Below are 19,677 nucleotides of genomic sequence, written 5' to 3' on the forward strand. Positions count from 1 at the left end.
CGCCCTCGGGGCGGTGCAGCTAGGCCTGCGGCGTGTTAGGGACGTCAGGTTTAGGTTTGGGGAGGCGAGCGCGACGCCACGAAGACGTCTGCCCTTACCCCGTCAAAAGTCCGCAGTGGTTTGGAGGGCTGGGACTCTCGCTTCGACCAATTCCGAGGCAATAATAATAACGACTACCAGTAATTGAGTGCTTAATATGTGTCAAGCCGCCTACGCACACGCACTCAGCGTTCACAAGAACCCTTCAAGTAGTCATCCTCTCCACTGGGAACTGAGGATCAGAGAGGTTAAGTAATGACCAAAGTGATTCAGCTACACCTCTATAAACGGGAATAATGCTTCCTCTTTAGGCTTACTGCGGGGCGTGGGGGGGTGGGAGGGGCGGTTAGCTGAGGACATTTTTGCCGGCAGTGCCTGGCACACGGTTGGAGCCCAATAAATGTAGCTCTTCCTAAACCACACTAGTTTAAACTGAATTGTGGCGAAGCACATTCATTCCGTAGATATACTAGGAGATGTGGGGAATACAAAAGTCCTAGGTGACTTAAAAGTCTCACTCTCACTCCCGCTTGTGCTGAGTACACAACGGGAATCTCTCCATGCTTGATTTCTCTGTATTCCGAACATTTTCCTATTTTCTTGCCTTTTTTAGCATTTGGCCTCCTCCTCATCCCTGCTTTTTTTCCTTCAGGCCTCCCTCATCCCTTTTTTTTGTTTCTACGTTTTACACTTATTTTATAGTCCTTGATTGCTTACTTCACCCCCTTTCTCTTCTCTATTCCCTTTCTTTACCCTCCAATATTTTTCAGATTTTTAAAGCCTTCTTTCATTAATATTCACATTAATATTCTTTCATTAATATTCACACTTCCCCTTTCTGCCTTTGCATTTTTTACACTTATATTTTGTTTTATAAACGAAGGTAACACGGGATCAACTACTCAATTTCTATGTCCACACTTTCCTGCTTACCTACCTTTTTACTTCCACTGCTCTCTCCTGGAATGCCTTTTTCCCTAACTCTGCATGGCTAGGTCCTACTTATCTTTTGGGATCTAGACTCAAGAACAGTGGTTGATGAACTTCTGCAAAGGACCAAATAGTAAATATTTTAGACTTTGCAGGCCATATGGTCTCTGTTGCAACTACTCAGCTCTGCTGGTGTAGCAGCAAAGCAACCACAGACAATACATACATGAATAAGTGTGGCTGTGTTCCAATAAAAGGCATTTATGGGCACTGAAATTTGGATTTCATATAATTTCGTGTATCATGAAATACTATTCTTTTGATTCTTAAACATCTTAAAATGTGAAAACCATTAATAACTTGTGGGCTGTATTAAAACAGGTGATGTAATGAATTTGGCCCTTGGGGTATAGATTGCCAACCCCTGCTCTAGAACAACGCCATTTCCTCTCTGCAGTCTATCCTGATAATCTCTACTCGGTAGTAACTTTCCATCTTATATCACCTACCTATAATCCTTCTATGGCATTTATCACATTTTAGTTTTTATTGTACTTTTTCTTGTCTGTGCATTTCTCATCTGTCCCAACAGACCTTAAGCTCCCTGAAGGTAGGGTACAGATCTTATTTCTCTATATATTACCTCCCATCCCACAATGCTTTGCATGGAACAGGCATCTAAGACACCTACAGAATGGATATACTGTTAAATCTTCAGTGGTTGACGACTGTTCCTACTGTGCAAAGCTTACTTCTCTCATGAAATAGTACCTCAGGAGCAGAATGCTTGATATGTGTATATCATCTTGAATAGATTTCAGAAAGAGATTTTTGAGAGCTTTATAGACAAGATGGAGAAAGGTAAGCTAATGTTATTTCATTTAGGGGTTGTTGGATAACAAATACTTGAACAAAGAATCACCAACCTGTAGACAGGGCATGTGTCCTCAGCCGAGTCACATTCAATATTTCTATCAGCAAATTGGTTAAAGACAAAGAAAACATGCTATATAATACACAAATGGCAAAGTTAAGCAGAGGAGTTAGTATAATGAGTAACAAAATTCAGATATGAAACATTCCTGCCCCACCACGTAGTCTTTCTGTGCCTCAGTTTTCTTATCTTTAAAATGATTCCTACTTCAGAGGATTACTGTCAGGATTAAATGAGGAAATACATGTAAAGCCTAGCAGAGAGGGCTCGATAAATGTTAACTATTAACCATTACCATTTTCTCATTAAGCTGGAACTATGGGCTAAATTCACAAGATGTGGGCCTATGAGTACAATGTCCTGATGAAGGAAGGTAAGGGAGTTACACTTGAGTCAGAGTCATGGTGCTGCCCTTTCATAGCTATGTGACCTGGAGCCTCTTCAAGCTTTTTGTTTCCTCCTCTGAATAATGGGGACAATAATAATCTTCTCTCAGGGTTATTATCATAAGTGAGTAAGGGAAAACTTAGAACAGTATTTGGCACATAGTAGGTATTCAACAAATTTTTCTTCCTCCCTACCATACCATGCAGACCTTGGAAACAGTCCTGTCCCTTGAAGGGCTTATAAAGCTAGCTAGGTCCAGGTGCCCACCGATGGTGAATAGTGGCTTTTTATATTTGGAATTAATGTGCTTAATTTTGCAGATCACACTTTAAGAGAATTAATGAAACAGTGGAATGTGCTTAGATAAGAATGACCAGAATGGTGGAAATGGGAAGTCCTAACATGTGATAGGTAAAAATGAAAAAACTCATAGATATTTAGCCTGGAAATTCGCTCGCTCGCTTGCACGCGCGCGCATTCTCTCTCTCTCTCTCTCTCTCAGAAACAGACATAACTGTCTACAAACACTGTAAGACATGGACGCTGTTAAAATTCACAAGACAGAATCACAACCAGTGGTAGAAGTTCCAAGAGAGCAAATTTGGGCTTAATGTGAAGTGTGACTGTCTGATAATTAAAGCAATTTCACAATGGAATGGGCTGCTTTTCAAAATGGCGACCCCCTTATCTTGCATGTGTGCCAAGAGAACCGATTACCTCCTTTCTGTCTTTCAATTTTTCTAATGTTCTTTCTCCATATTCTTTTGTTTTCCTTTTCCTTGATCCTGTCTTCCATTCATTATAGAACATTTATAACCTCTCCTGCTTCTCTGCCCTAAAGTAATTTCGTCTCATTTCTCCTTTAGTTTCTAAACTCTTTTTATCTTGGCTCTCCCCACACCCACCTGAACACACAGTCCAATGACTGGAACTGCCTCCCTGAGTTGTAGGCAGCCCATGGCTCAGAATGTCACTGAGATCTGGGCCAAGATTGCTGTGCACCTTGGCAGGGAGGGGAAGGAAGGCAAATGGATTGCTGCAAAGGAAGAGGTACTGCTGTGACTCTCCCATCAGGGTAGAGGGATCCAGCAGAGTCTCCTGAAACCCAGGTTGTGGAAAAGTCTACTTGTCACTGGGCACTGACAGACAGACAGATGGGGATCCCAGAGCTGAGTATTGTTCCTTCAGAGATGCTTTCCATGAGCAGAACTCATTCTGAATCCCCTTTTAGCTCCCTCTAGGCATTCCCCTTATCTTTGAGCTATGCAGCCACCTTGTCATATTTCCAATTTCAAGAACTCCTTCTCATACCAAATGAAGCAGAGAACTGAGATGACTGGATACCTGCCTGAACTCTCACCTCTGCATATGGGTATGCAGATATGCCTGACAACGATGACATCTAGTCAGAGTCTTTCTCTACCCTTTGACCTTTATACCACCCTGGGTCTCCTTTCTTTATCCTTGATTCATCTTCTCTACCCCCACCCCTGGTTCCACCTACCCGGCTTCCTTATTGCCTCTTTGGGCTTTCAATAGTTTCCCCTCCGTTCCTAGATGTCCAAGTGAAATGTGCCAGGGGATGGCAAGGAAGGCCAGCTCTCCCCCTCTCCCAAGGGCCCCTCTACACTTCATACCGTGAGCTGGGGACTGCTGGTTGTTAGGGCTCTTGGGTACAATCAGGCCACCAGGCATGGCAGTGATGATGGCTTGCTGATGTGGTGATGGGCAAGATCGAGTCTCAGGCACACTCTTCTCCCCAGATACTACTTCCTTCCAGTCATCTGGGGTGCACTGCTGGGGCTGTGAAGGGACAGGACAGAGATGATCTTCTCATGAATTGCCTTTACATTCTGGACATGTCCCTTGTTTCCGTGGAGCTTGGGTAGAAGGCAAGGACATTAAGATTCAGCCAGCCCCAAATTAGAGAGGCCCCTTTTCTTTCTTGAAATACCCAGAGAGGACTTCACCACTCAGCCCACCTAGAAACACATCCAAACGGGAGCTATGGGATTGCCTAAGTTGTGTACTCTCCCATTTGTCCCCTCAACCTCGGGATTATCTTACTCACCACTGGTGAAGCAGGCTGTAGTTGTAAGATGACGGCTGAGGTGTGCTGGAACCTGCGTGGCGGGGCGTGGGACAGGCCCTCGGGGTATCCATTGTGAGGCCCAGCGTTGGGTGTGGGAGGATGACAGTGCTGAGTGCTTCCAGGCTTGTGCAGGTTGGCAGTGGGACATTGGAGAGGCAGTGTGGATGTGACTGGTCCAAGCGGCATGGCATGGGCTTCAGGGCTGGGCTGTAGGGCCAAGCTCGGAGGGACCGAAGTGAGCTGGGGGTGGGGCTGGGCCTGGAGTGTGGGCCGTGACTGCTGGGGCTGCTGCTGCTGCGGGGGTTGCTGTTGCTGCTGTTGGATCACAAACTGGGGCTGCAGGTGCTTTGACGATGGCTGTGAGAGCAGCTGTTGTGGCTGTAGCTGAGCATAGGCTGAAGGGAGAAAGACCAGGTTAGGTGGCATGGCTTGACCTCATCTTCTGCTATGTCTCCCAACTGTGCCCCTTCCCACATCCATGTAAAGAAGGCTTCCCAAACTTAGTGTCTCTTGCTTTCATCTTTCACTTAGAGCCCAGCCTGGTCATTGTCATGGCACAACTTTTTCTCTCCATTTTCTTGCTTTCTTCTTATGCTGAAACACTGGACCCTTGGTCATGCCTCAAAGCCCAGTGCAAAACTCACCTCTGTGAAGCCTTCTTTGATGTGTGCCATGTTATCTCTCTCCTCCATGCCCTTCACTCGCTTTTCTTCATGCCTGCAATACGTGCAGCCTCCCATCACCCCACCCAGCTCTTTCTGGCTAGTCCTTATTCACCCTCTGGGCCTGCTCAGGCTTGCCTCCTCCAGGAAGTGCCACTTACACACTGTGATCCTCAGACTCTGGCAGGAGGCAGGCCAAGGCTGGACTACCAGTTCTTTCTGTTACATACTGTGGGATCTGGGGGTATGTGCTTAACCTTTCTGGCCCTTGACTTCACTGTCTAAAAATTGGAAGTAAAAAAAGTTTCTGCCCAGAAAGTTGTTGTCAGGATGATATAAGAAAATGACATAATGTGCATAAGCACAGTGCCTGACAGTCATGTTCAATCATTTCTCATTATGACTAAAATTATTATTTCAGTCCTGGTTTGGGTTCTCAAAGTATTCTGGGCATACCTTTACCATAATAACACGTATCATAGTTGCCTATGGTTATTTCCCAGCTGTCTTCCTTTCTGGATTGTGAACCCCTTGTGGTCAAATGCTATCACATGTCTCCTTATCCAGAATCTCTCATTGTGCCTGACTTTAGATGGGCGCTAAGTACTTAAACTTATTGTCCTCGAGCGGAATTTATTTGTTGCCATTTTCTGCTAGTCTTTTCTTCTTCCATTTTAATCAGACTGACTCTTTGAGGTGAAGATTCTTATACTTTTTAGTAATCCCTTCAGCTTCTAGCTCATGACTTGTATACAGTAGGGATTCAGGAAATTCAGCTCAAGAGATTGATTGTCCTCACGTCACTTACTCTGTCTAGTGGCATCCAGGCCTCCTTAGCATGAGGGTGGCTCAGCTAAATTTGTCCTGCCTAAAAATGGCCCTGCACAGACTCCCACAGCTGGAGAGGCAGCAGAGAGAAACACAGAGAGCCAAGGAAGCTCACAAATGGATTTTTACAACCGAAGAGGATGAAGGCAAATTCTGGGTCCTGAGCTAACAGTTTAAAAGGATCCTGTGACGCTTACAGGTGCAAAGTAAGCAGATTTCAAACTGAGTTAGGGGAGGTACCTTCTTTCTTGAGTTGTCTGTTTACATGTACGTTTCCAATGATCTCATTAGAGCCCGACACAGACTTCCAAGCAGAACACCAATAGGAATGGAAAGGAAAGGACAGAAACAGGAGGTGTTAAGGGAAAACGAAGTGCACGGTGACTGACTGTTGTAGGCAGAGAACGAGGGAATATGGATGGGCCACAGTCTACGGTCTGTATGCCAGTCAGTGATGGAAGACAGAGACTCAAATGGTGATGAGGTTTCGAGACAATTGTGTTGGGCTCAAGGTGAAGGTGGAACGTCCAAATAGAAGTTGCTAGCAGGCATCTAGTGATTATGAATTGCCCTTGACCCCAACTTAAGCCTGGTCTCCTAATTCTACAGTAAATATCTCAAAACTTAATAATCAGGCAAAGATTGTTAATCAGGCAAACTTAACAATCAGGAATTTTTAAGACAACTGTTGATAAGGCACCTGAGAGATACTGCAGATGCCATGCTGTGCCCTGTTAGGCTCTGACAGCCAAAAAGATCTACGGGATGACTGGCATCCTTTCTGAAACCCCAAGTGAAACTTTTTCTCCCTTATTACAAAATCATGAATTCTTGGCTTGGGAACAGTGTTGCTCTAGGGACTGCCCACCGGAGGCGAGAGCTGAAAATGGTGCAAGTTAGAGAAGCTAAGAGGCATGTCCCACTATTCGCTGGCCCTGTGGCCTGAGACAGGTCCCTTTCCTTCTGAGGGCTTCAGAGTTTTATCTGTGAAACAAGAGATTTGGGCTAGGTGATCGCACAAGTCCCTCCGGCTTTAAAATTTGATGGGGGTGACTATCATAGGAAAACAGTTTAAAATTCAGGATTTACAAGGTGGAAAAAAGAAGGTGAGAGAGGAATACGTTCTAGATCTATAGAGCAGAGAGTATAGTTAGGATCGATACACGTTTGCTTACTGAGTTTGCGAGAGGCATGCTGGCCTTTTGGTCCTCTATCCCTGGGCCTCCCCACCTATCCCACTCTCTCTCAAACTCTGCGCTGCTCACAGAAAACCGAAGGCAATTGTTTTAGAATAAATAATGCTAGTATATGCCAAGGCGAGAAACAAAGCTAATGAAGGCTTAAATAAGTTCATAGGTCAAAGACCCAAGGTATTTTGGTGGAATATACATCTTTAATCTTTTGGGGTTAATAAAAAGCAAATACCATGATTTAACTGCAGTGTTATCCTGGGTCAAAGTCCTTTTATTTAAAATATTGCAATAACCTTCTAATGAGTCTTTCTGATTCAGCTTCTTCCCTCTACAATCCACCTTATGGATGATTGCAAATTAATCTTCCTAGTGCACAGATCTGATCCCTGATTAAAAGCCATCAGGGGCTCTCCTTTGTCTGCGGCTGTCTGAAGCCCCTGGCATTCAAGATCTTTTATAACACAAATTATAAAAGATAGCAGACCATTTTTGTTTTATCAGTATCCTAGTTTATTCAAGACCTTCCTCCTGTCCAAGCTCAGCTCACTGCCTTCTTGCACTAACACAAACTAACCTTTTAATTTTTATTATTTCTTTGATCCGAGCAATCTTTACTGTTCATTGTCCCCTGTACAAAGTTTATGCCATGTCTCATACTGTCTAAAATGCCACAAATTAAATCTTCATCATCCTTCCCCTGACCTTTCTCTGAGCTGCTCAGAGATCTGTCTGCTTTGCACTGCCCTCAGAGATGCAGTGTTTAGAGCAGTGTGGCGTCTAGGAGCAAAATGCTTGCATTTGAATCCTAGCTCTGCCACTGACCAGCAGTGGGACACTGGGCACGTTACTTGACCTCTCTGTACCTCTGTGTCATCATCTTTAAAATGGGGTTAATAATGATACTGATCTCAGAGTCATTTCAGTAAACAGCTTATCTCCTTTAATAGGCATAATCGATGTGATTCGTTTGTTTCGTCCAAAGTAGCTTGAATTTAGTAGATGCTCAGTCTATTGCTGAATGAGTGAATGAGCGAATGACAACATGGTGGCACTTCATTTTGCTTGTCCCACAAAACGTGTTCTCTCCAGACCTGGAACACGTATGAGATGGGTGTAGCCCCGCAGACCATTTTTGTTTTATCAGTATCCTGGTTTATTCAAGATCTTCCTCCTGTCCAACCTCAGCTCACTGCCTTCTTGCACTAACCTTCGGCCACCCTAACAGCTCTGCTCATCGTCAATGAGACATCATCACATCCCCTTGTGCCTTTTGGCCTTGATTTCAGTGCTTCCGTTTCCTGGAGTGCCCTCCTTCCACTCCAGCAATCTCAGGCATAAGCCCCTTTGGCCCAGGCTTAGCTCCTGTTTTCTCCCTTTTTGCCTTAGCTCTGAGTTATGGGTTTTCCCTCAGAATTCCTGAAAGTTTATTTTGTTTGTTCGATTCCTTTGTGATTTAATATGTACTATCTTGTATATGTATTTCATTGATTCTTAAAAATTGATTCTTCTGCCACCCATTTTAACATCTTCTGAACTAGGATGCACATACAGTTGATGATGTTGGTTCAACTGGCAATGCTTTTCTTTCTTAGAGTTAAAAAAAATAAAAGTGCATCTCACAATTGGTGGTGTCTTAGACTGAATTAAACGGGAACACCTTCATTCTTTTGTGTGTTTATTACCCATCTATCCAAGTAGACTAAATGGCTTTTGAGTCAAAGACATGTCTTATGTATTTTAGTTTTTTAATTAAAATATGTGCTTTAACGGGAAGGTTTGTACGTTTCTTTCACTTTCAACATTGTCCAACATAATGCTCGACATGTTTGTAGATGCTCAGCAAACATCTGCAGCTGATCGTGGTAAGATCACTGAGTTCTTCTCCCGCTACCAGCCCTCCCGGTCCTCCCAGCTCAGTTAAGGGTGGTGAAGTAGGGTATTTCCCATTTCGCCATGATACCAGCGGTGGCCACGTCACTCTTCCCTACAGCTGGCATGAGGCATACCAGTTTATACAATATTAATGCGCAAAAATCTCTTTGGATCTTTCGTATTATTTTTTTCCTAAGATCTAATAGCTTCATTTCTCCCTTGTACCCATTTTGGCTCCCTCATGCCCCTGCTGCTGGAAAGTTCATGACTGCTAAGGAACAAAGGGTTGGTTCCATGGGATCTTAACCACAGCTTCGAAAGGCCTCATCAGCCTTTTCTGTTATGGAGAGGGGGAGGGGCAGGCCTCCTGTAGGAATTAGGATCCAGCTAAAAGGAGAGACTCCAGGCAATGGTCTATGCTCTAGACTTGAACAGCCTCCTTAGAATCAGGCCAGTTCACTGCTCCCCAACCTGCTGGATGTTGGCAACAAGAGGATTAAGGATTACTAACACACCCCCTTCACTGCATCCACTGACGACTTATCAATAATGAAGGAAACGGCTCAAGTATGCAGGAAACAGCTCATGTCCCAGAAATGCTGGGACTATTGTCCCCAAGTATATGGGAGCTGCAAGCATCCTACTCCGTCCCAGTCACAGGTTGCAGGCTTGTGTCTATACTTACTTTTCTAGGAGTCCTCAATAATTGAAGCTACCGCAATATGGGTAAGGGGAGGATGCCTGTGAGGGAGGAATGGCTTGACTTTTTAGTATCCACTACTCTTCAAGGTTTAGAAAATTAAGCAAAGCGATACTTTCAACCATTCATTCACTCAACAAATATTACTAAGGACCCACTACAGATCAAGTACTTTGTTTGGTATTGGCTAAAACATGGTCCCTAGAATAGGTTACGGTTTGGTAAAAGAGACAGCTGGTAAACAGATTCTCTCAACATAATTTGGTAAATATTATGATAGGAGATAAGCACGGAATACTGAGAACACAGAAAAGTGGATTCAGCTTGGGAAGGAGAGCTGTGAAGACATCCCAGAGGAAGTGTTTAGCACGATTCAGAGTTAGGAAGATGATAAAAGGAACAGTATGTGTGGGAAGACCTGGAGGTATAAAATGCCATGGTGCATTCAAGAACCTACAGAGCATCCCGTAGAGCCGAACGCAGGGTGTCCATGGGAGAGGAGCCAGAAGAGGAGGCAATTTTAGATTGGTCTAAATGATGCTGGGTACCCTCAGGAGGCTGTCCTCATCTCCAAGGATGTCTCCTGTGATCAAGCCTGAGGGAATAACTGAGATTGAGGTTGGCTCTAGAGGTCAAAGTTCAATACCCATAGACAAGGAAGCTCCTTTTAGAAAAACCGAAAGCAACAGCCATGTAAATTTTCCATGATGCAGTCCTTCTGGGCTGCGGATTAGGAGAAATACGAGAGGGGAAGTAGAGCAAAGGGAAGTTTCCCTGTAAGAGGAAACGAGATTATAAAAATAGGGTGCCAACTGCAGGGCACTCTACAGTGGTCTACCCTATGCTTCCATGTCTTTATTCCTGCTCTGCAGCCAGCTGGCAAAGTTACCAGTTACATTCTGTGAGCAAGATTCCTTTTTAGGCAGCCTGGAGCATTAAAAAAGAAACTACCTCCTTGGCAGAGGGATGATAGCACAGCATAAACAGATAAAGACATGGGTTTTAGAGTTAGACAGATCTGGTTTGAATCTTGGTTCTGCCACCTATAGACTGTGCAGGCTTAGACAAATTGCTCAACCTCTCTGAATCCCGATTTCCTGTTCTGTAAATGGTGATACACACTACATAGAGTATTTGTCAGTAACAAATGGAATATTATGTTTAAACCATAGAGCAGTTCACTGCCTTTGTTTATACCTAGTAGATGCTCAATAAATGGTAGCTATTCTTAAAATGCTACCTGTTATTTATAACGTTGCTTTGAACTCAAAGCATTTTATAAATGGAATCTCGGGTATTCCTTACAATAAGCCTCTGAGGCAAATAGGCAGTGTTCTCATTTTACAAACAAGAACTGAGGGTAGTTTCCAAGTGACTTCTACAATGCAGTAGGTTAAGGGAAAATTGACTGCATTTGACAGATGAGGCACGATGCCTTGCAAATAACAAATGCTCAAAAAATGCTGCTGGGGAGTGAATAACAAAAGTCTGTAAGCACCAATGAAAATGGCAAGCCTTGGAGGATTAGTTGGAAGCTGTTGAGAACTTCAGAAGTAATCTCGGAAGGATGGACAATGAAAGGGAGTATTATGCCAGAAGGTGGGAGGTAAAAGATATGTGACAGGTGAAGTAAGTCACAAAGGGGTGGGAATAGGGGACAGAAGGGAGAGGATCTGTGTGAAGAAGCCATGGGCAATTAGAGTGGTTCAATGGGCAATGTGGGGAGCGTCTCGAAAGCCCCCACTGAGTCAGGGTCTGTCTATCAGAAGCCATTAATGTGCTAGTTATTGAGTCCCTCCTATAGACTAGGCATTGTGACTGACAAAGTAGGAAATAAGGACACAATGAAGGGTTTCTAAACAAGAAAGAAATAATGTCTCTGAGGAAGATGATTCTAGCAGCTGTGAGCAGGACGTCCTGGCAATCAGTTGAGCCTTTGTCGTTGAGCCCACTCTGTGCTGGTCACCTTTGCAGGCCATCTCATTCATCTTTACAGCCTGTGGTAAATCATCTTTGTTTTATACATGAAGAAATTGATGTTTACAGAGATTAAGTAACTTGACAGTGGTCATAAAACTTGTAAGTGAAAAGGCTGGGGTCTGAAACCAGGCAACATCAAAGCCTGTGCTTTTCCCATTATAACACTCTGCCTCCTCAGTGAAGGAAAAGGAAGTCAAAATAAGCCTGAGAAGGACGAGCTTGGGGTACATGACTACCTCATGACAGCAGTCAGGAACTGAGAAAGGAGACATTTCTGTAGAGGAAGACTTCTGGGGTTCGTTTTTGTTTTGCTTACGAATTGTCCAAATTTTAAACATATGTATGCAGGTGGGATGATATCCAAGTGGGAATATCCTATGGACAGCTGGTAATCTATAGGGAGAGGGGATGGGGACAGGGAGGAACACCTGCTGAGAAGTCATCTGCAGATGACTGAAATGGAAGGTATCTGAAATGGAAGAACGGACAAGCTCTGATGTAGGGTAAGTGTGCTGGAGTAAAACACAAGGGGGACAGGGCCGAAGGTCTTCTGGCTGTCTGACAAGCTAATGATAGTGGGGCAGGGAAAAAGAAGAGCAGGTCTCACCTACGTGAACAGATGGTCACATGCACACATGGCCTCTCTGGGTGTAGGTGCTTTCCAGTGCTAGCTGAGATAATCCTCCTTCTGTTCAGTTCTTAAAACTTATTCATTTTTCAAGGTGCAACTCAAATTTCCACAGCTCCTGTGGGAATTTAAACTTTTCATCTCTGTAACTCTCGTATGGTTGGCATTATGCTTGGCATGTAATAGGCGCTAAGTGAATATCTGTTGAGCTGAAATGAACAATTAACGAGAGGAAATCTATTTGGGGATGATAATTATTCTTTCTGAGTCATATCTTCTTCATTTGTGAGATGGAATAATCATTGTTAGGATTAAACGAGATATGTAGGTAAGGCATTTAGTACAGTGCCAGGAATATGGTTGTTCATTAACTGGTCATTATTATTAGCTGGCAGCAACCATGGAAGTGGTATACATAATAGGAGCCTAGGGTGAAGAATTTCAGGAAAATAGGAATGCTCAACGTTTCTAAGGCCCTTTGTGTATCACAGTTGACACATTCTCTCTCTCTCTCTCTCACACACACACATACACACACACACACACGTGCATGCACATGTGCGCACCAATGGTGAGGGATGTTGTTAAGCAAAATATAAAACTCCTCTACTGATATCCTGTCCCCCCCATCCCCCCGCCCCTGTAATATAAGGAGGAGATTCTTAGTAATCTAAATTTGGTCCTACAGCGAATAGTTGAAATGACTTTCATGGCTGGTTGCGTGATTCAAACATCAATATTGTTAGGAATTTTGATTCCAGCTAGATAACAGGCCCACCTGCATGTTTTAGTTTTTTATTAAATTCTCTAAGTAAAAGTGTGTCTGCCCCAGTTTGACGGCTACTTTGGGAGAGAAATATGGTACCCAAGATTCCTAGAATCGGCAAGTATCCCATTGTCCTGCCTATCACAGACAGAAATCACTACTCCCTCACACAAAACCCCCTCTGTGATAAAACAAAGCCGCCTGTGTGGCAGGCCTCCCCAACAGAGAACTCTCTCTCTTCCATGAGACCTGAGGACGGATGAGGAGACAGAACAAAGACCTGGCATCTGCAGCACGACTGCGTGAAAAGGGCCCAGGATTTTCAATGATCAGACAGTTCACTTTCATCATAGCATCTCCCTCCCGGTCAGCAACTTTCTCCTCACCTTTGGGCCTGAGTGTGAACCCAAGGCCTTGAGTTTATCCACTAGAATGAGGACTCCAAGAAGCGAGCCTCCTATTGGGAGCTGTGGCCCAGCTCCCTTAGGACTCGGCTTCCCTGGAGGCCGGGCCCATGGGACCTTGCTGCCTGCCCCTCTTCTGCCCTTCGTTGTTCAGTCCTCTTGTCACAGAGAAGCCCAACCTCTTAGGCTCTGCTCTCCGCCCCTCACTCCCCTCCCCCACCCACACACCCACCCCTTTTCAGGGCATAAGGGACCTTTTCTATTTGCAGAGCCTAAAGAAGCTGGTTGCCAAGGTGACAGGAGCAAGAACAGCAGGGAGCTTGCCATGGGGGAGGGGTTTTGCCCCCAAACAGCTGTCAGTGCGAGCAGTCCCAGCTGGGACTAGAGCATTTGCCTGCTCTTCTAGGAAACAGCCCCCAGGAGAACACATTCCCCTCTGCTGTAGTCCCCCGCCCCCGCCCCCCCAACGATGAGTCTCCACTGGTTACTTTCCCTGGGGGCAACCAGCCAGCCAGCTCAAAAAATGCTCCAATAACAAACAAAAAAATGCGGGTCCCCCCTATCCCTGCCACACACACACATGCACGCTTGCTCTTACTGTTCAGCTCATTCATAGTCGGTTGGCTGGGCAGAAGGCCAGGAGTCACCTCTGCCTGGGAAGCTGTGGAGCCCAGGGCAGGTGCTGCTCTGGGCCGCCCCACCTCAAGTCATAGGGGTTATTTCAGTCTATTTTTTTTTTTTTTTTTTTTTTTTGTCCCAGAGGTCCTGAGAGGATCTGCAGCATCCTAAACTTCCCACTGCCTTCCATTTGGGAGGTGGTGGGTGTGTGTGGAGGGCCGAGGGCGGGGGTGGGGGGGGTGGGGGTGGTAGTGGAACCATAGTGTTTACCAGAGGAAGGGGTGGGAGAAGAAAGGAAGAAGAGGAGGGGACAGTGGGAAGCAGGAACAATGCAAAGCCTATTGATTGGTATCTCTGGGGAGGGGGTCTTTGTGGTCTGCAGCTCACAGCTGCTCAATAGAAAGTTCTGTGGAACTACTGGTCTCTGTTCTGCATATAGCCACATACTATTAGTCTCAGGCCATATCTGGGACCTCAGCCTGTCACTCACCAGTGTTCACCTTTATGAGGCTCAAGAGAAGAGAGCCCTCCCCTAGACTCTGTAAACCCCAGGACAATCTTAGACCAGTCAGGCTCTTTGAGCTTCGGGTCAAGAATAAGAAAGGCCGAGGAAGCCCCAAATTACTGTAAGAACTGAAAGAAGCAAATGTGGCTTGATGATTAAGAACCAGGATCTGACTCAGCCAGACAGGGAATTGGTTCCCAGTTCTGCTCTCGGGTTTATAAGTTAAATAAGAAGGTAGAAGAAATGCTAACTTGGGGTCCTCGCTCTAGCCCAAGCTGCTATCAACTTACTGTAAGAATCTCATTCTTTACCCTTTTGAGCCTCAGTTTCCTTGAAAGGAAGACGCTGGACTGATCTCTGGAGAAAGCAATGACACCTAGAGCCACAGAGCAGTGAGGCCTCTGCCGGGAGGTGCCTCCCTCAGCTCTGTAGTGACCACTGGAGGGCAGAGACCAGCCTTTTGTCCTTGAAACCTCAAAAGGGCAAATAAAAAAGACTTTAATTCAGATTTTTCCCAGCTCTCTGTCATGACACTCGACTCGCACTCTCCTCTGTCTCAAATCCCTTTGCCTACTTTGTCTGTTGAGTAAACTACTCATGCTTCAAGACTCATGTGCCATTTCTTCTGAGGGACAGCTTCTCTGACCTATCCTGCCTGGCGCTGAGATGACCATCTCTGTGCTGACACTTACGTTGTACATACTCCTATAATAGGATTTATGAAATTGAATGGATTTGCTTACATATCTGGCTCCTTCCTTTTGACTGCACACTCTAGGTAAGAAATCATATTTTGACCATCTTGGTTAATCTAGTAATAAGTATATCGTAGGTTCTCAAGAAAGAAAAAATGGACTGGATGGTAAAATGGTCTGGATGAAGAAGAGGATCATTCTCTCTTTAATGCAAAGCCATGTGGTCCACCACTATATTTATTTCTGTGCTGTAACAGCTTGGTCTTGTTCCCTAGACTGATAAATCAGGCTGCTAGGGCTCTTGGCAGATTTTCTCATTAAAGATGACATACAAGAGGCAGTGCTGGGAGAATTTGAACAGGCAGGGAAAGAAGTCTGGCCCCAGGGAATAGTGATTCGCACCTTCAGAGAACTTACCTCATAAGTAACCTGCTGGAGTTATTTCTAATCTGCTAGATATAGTCTCAAGTGTTACCCCTCACTAGCAGCCTTTCTTGGCTTCTCTCCCCAAGGCTAGGTAGTGCCTTGTGTTTCTACAGTGCTCGGAGCTCCCATATATTACAGCACTCATCGTGTTGTACCGTACTTGTCTGTCCAGGCTCTGCTTTCCTTGGAGGGCGAGATTCCAGTCTTATTTATCTTGGCTTACCCAGAACTGGCAAATAGTAGTCAGCAAATATCTGCTGAATGATGAGAAAATAAACTGCCCACTTCCTCATCTCCCTGTGTGGTTCTTACACGTCTCTGGCCAGCCCCGAGCCTTTTCGTTGACTCTTAGAGAATTTCAAAATAGTCCCACTGCCAATGTCCACTCGCTCGAGGTGAAAAGCTATAACTATACACTCCAAGATTCACCATTGTGCCCATTGTGAAGAAGGACTCATTTATTCCAACTTATGTGGCTTTCTTCTTAAAAGCTAGACTAGAAGCATGAAACAGAATCAGGAGCTGATGAGCATCCCAAGGTTGGAAGATGGGAGAGAGAGACACTTGGCTGGTATCTTAGTATGTCCATGGGAAAAAGGAAAGTTTGCAATTTTTCCCTGACCCATAGTCCTCCTGAGTTTTCTGGGATAGGATCCTTCTTTCTGGAGCCCTTACCTGGTGCAATGAGGGGGTGGGTAGCCACAGCGGGCACCATCCGGTTGAGCCCAGCCCGGCCCTCCAAGCTCCCTGGCACATTGCTGTTGCCATCTCCTTTCTTGAGAGGCTCCATCACACTGTCAGTTATGCCAGGCTTGGCACCTGCAGGGGAACCCTGAGCAGTGTTTCTGCCTTGTGATGGGGTAGGCAGAGGCTGGCTACCACCTGGTGTGGTTTTCAGGGCCAAGCTGGGCAGGACAGGCTGAGTGGGGGTAGGGCCCGAGGCTGCTGCAGCTGGTGTCTGCTGTGTTCGGAGGGTCAAGTTCTGTACCTGGAAAAGAGGGATCTATAGCAGTCCACAGAATGTGGGTAGAGGCAATGCCAACAAAACAACTAAGATAAGGAAAGAGTTAGGGATGGATCTAGGAATGGCTGAACAGGATAGTGGGTTGTAAAGTCAGAGAGGAAGAAAGAGAGAATGAGTTAGGGGCTGAAAGAGAAACCAGGAGCATGTGGAGTTTCTAAAGGGGACAAGATAGTGCTAGTGATTGGATCCATCAGCAGAAGAAATTGAATTCTGAGAAGGGAAGACTGCCCAGGCTTGGGGAGAGGCAGGCAGGTCAGGCTCTCTCTTCCTTCTGGTACCTCCCCTCTTCCCCCAAACTATTAGGATGGGATGCAAACCACTTAGAAAGAATTCCCAGATACAGCGGGGCATGGGGCTTCCCCAACTGGAAAAGGCCAGGGCAAAAGTGAAAGTTAATTGACAAGCAAGGTTGAGGCAAAGGATTATCATGTTCTCAGAATAAGGTTTATGAGGATTTGGGCCTGCTTATTCAACCTGGTCCCTGGTGCCCTCTGCTGGACACACAGAAGCTGTGCCAGACTTGCATTTGACAAGTCTTGACAACCTTGCTAAGTGCTCTCCACGTGGTCCTCATTCTGTAGCTGGGGAGTGGGGAGACGGGAGTGGGAGGATGTTCCTCTCCCCAGGTGTCCATAGAATCTTTACAGCCACAGCAGTATCTGTGTGCTCCCAGCAGAAGGTAGGGACCCAGGACTCATCTTTGCTCCCTCTTCCATGCCATTCCCTCTCATTCCTAGAGGTGCGAGCGTGTGTAACCAGAGCAAGATTTTCTACTTGAAAAGCAACAACAGCAGCAGAAGTTACACTGGGGAGAGTGTAAGATGCAACGGTAGTGATGACCACACATTCATTCATTCCTGGCTGTCGTGCTGGCCTCAGCATGCTGCTCTCTGACTCCTGACTTACGTTGCGGGAACAGAGTCAAGGGTGGCTGAGGCCTTCTCAGCTGGGAATGAAGGAGCAAGTCTGGGGGCATTGGGCTGTCCTGTCTCCCATCTGCTTTCCTAGAAGATCCCAGCCTTTCCAAAGATTCAAAGCTCCACCAGGGCTTGGGCCCATACCCAGTATCAGTACCCCTCTATGGGGGTGCCCACCCCCCTGCCCTCCCAGAAGCATGGAATCCTCACCTGGGCAGGGGTGGGGGGCCGGGCGGGGGAGCCAGTGCCGAGCTCAGGCTGCACAGTAGCGACGGTGGCCGTGGGCGTGAAGATGAGCTGAGGGGACAAAGGAACAGTGCCGCCTAGGCTCCTAGCTACCTGCACCAGGTTACCTGGCTGGGCCTGGAATCACAGGAAACGAGGCGCCTTTTACCTGCCCAATGTGGGCTCAGCCACAGGACAGAACAGTTTAGCCAGGGAGCAGATATGGGGAAATAGGGAGGCAAGACAGGGGAGGAGTCTGAGGGGTTCGCCTGGAAATCTCAAGAGGCTTGTGGCATCCTGACTCAGCTGGGTAGCAAAGTGGGTGCTGGGGGAGAGCTGCTCTTGGGCTGCACCCAGGTGGGGTTTACTGCAAAGCCTCTGTGAAGAGCTCATCCTAGAGGGGACCTACATTCATAGGATACCCTGTAGCTGCTCTCTCCACAGCATCCTGGGCAGCAGGGACCCTGGGGTGAGACAGATGCCCTAGGACCATTTTCAAGGTCTAATCCACTCCTGTTGGGGTCAGAACAGGACTCAACTCCAAAAGGGATCATTTGGTCATTTTTAAGTCAAATTTAGATTCATGTGTGTGCATGCATGTATGTGTGTGTGCGTGTGTGTCTGCATGCGTGCGTGAGTGTGTAGAGACAACAGTGGCAGTAGGAACAGAGAGCCTAGAGTTGTACTTGTGTGTTTCCTTCCACGGGGTGCAGGCTACATGATGGCCTCTGCATGACACTTCCACCCTTGCGAGTCTAGCTCAGCATCCCTGTGGACATGCTGGAGTCTGACAGTGTGCTTTCCCCAGAACCCTGTGATGTACCTGCGCCTGCTCCTCTGTGCGTGTGCACCCTGCTTTGGGGAGGGAGGCAGATAGACTTTGAGACTCCAGTTGGGGTAGTTGAGTAGGACGAGGGAGTGAGAACACTGAAGACAAAGGCAAGTGAGGGTGGTGTTGCAATGTGGCTGTCTGGTTCACTAGAGAAGTGGAAGTCTACTCCATACTGTGTGTCTCAGAAGCAAGTCCCTGGGAATTGAGCTGCACCTTAAACGATGAAGTCAGATTCAGAACAGAAGTGCCTGGAGCAAGACCAGAAAGCTCCTAGTGTCAACTTCTGGCCACAGGAGCAAAGGGAGGGGTTGTCTTCAGGATAGTGTGTCAAGGAGCTCAAGGGAGAAATCTTTAGAATGGGAGAAATGAGACTGGACTCACAGCGATCTGAGCCCAGTGTAGAGCTAGATTTTATGCCTCCTGGGGAGCATGCTGCTAGTTAGAGTACATGGATGTTCATGCACTTGCTTATCTTACGTGGCTGAGTGTACTGACCATTTGGGAATGGACTCCTGCGTTTTCAACCCTAATTAATTTTAAGGAGTGGATTCTGATAAGACGACAATTTTGTTTTACTCTAGGAGGGGAAGGAAAGGAGGCATCAAGGGTAACTTTATTTCAGCTTGGAAGCCCTCCTGTCCTTGAGTGAGTGAGTCTATACCAAAGCTCCCACTCAGCCTTCCAGGCCACCCCCATTCTTTATTCCACCCTTATCTCTCGCCAATTGTTCCCCAGTGCTTCTTCCTCACCCTTCACTAATCCCCGAACCTTCTCTAATCTTCCAGCTCCCGACTTCTCTGCCTGTTCCCCACTGGCCCACCTGAGCCATGGCCCAGGTTGGGTACTCACCATCTGTGCCCTCAGATACATCTGTGCTTGGCTTGCAGTCAGGGCTGGAGAAGATGTGTTGCCTAGGAGCACAGCCTGCTGGGCGATGCCCGAGGCTGTTGCTGAGTTGACACTCTGAGCCCGGTTGATGAGCTGGGCTGCTGCTGGGGAGGCTGCCAGATTTATCTGATG

General features: G+C 46.3%; 1 protein-coding gene and 1 long non-coding RNA gene across 3 annotated transcripts in view; one reads left to right on the plus strand and one right to left on the minus strand.

The window, feature by feature from the left end:
• PHC2 (polyhomeotic homolog 2) overlaps positions 1-19,677 on the minus strand; it is a 47,528-nt gene that overhangs the window by 23,184 nt on the left and 4,667 nt on the right. The window contains exons 4-8 of one of the 2 annotated variants that reach the window (XM_011357910.2): positions 19,507-19,671; positions 17,811-17,897; positions 16,335-16,647; positions 4,362-4,777; positions 3,928-4,093 (exon numbers count right to left, since the gene is read on the minus strand). In XM_011357910.2, coding sequence (XP_011356212.1) covers positions 3,928-4,093; positions 4,362-4,777; positions 16,335-16,647; positions 17,811-17,897; positions 19,507-19,671 — 1,147 coding nt within the window. Of the gene's footprint in view, positions 1-3,927; positions 4,094-4,361; positions 4,778-16,334; positions 16,648-17,810; positions 17,964-19,506; positions 19,672-19,677 lie in introns of both variants that reach the window. The other variant, XM_011357908.2, reaches the window with a different exon arrangement.
• LOC111738204 overlaps positions 1-19,677 on the plus strand; it is an 82,791-nt gene that overhangs the window by 629 nt on the left and 62,485 nt on the right. The gene's annotated exons all lie outside the window — the stretch shown is intronic.

This window comes from Pteropus vampyrus, unplaced genomic scaffold, assembly GCF_000151845.1.
Source record: "Pteropus vampyrus isolate Shadow unplaced genomic scaffold, Pvam_2.0 Scaffold36, whole genome shotgun sequence".
Lineage (NCBI taxonomy): Eukaryota > Metazoa > Chordata > Mammalia > Chiroptera > Pteropodidae > Pteropus > Pteropus vampyrus.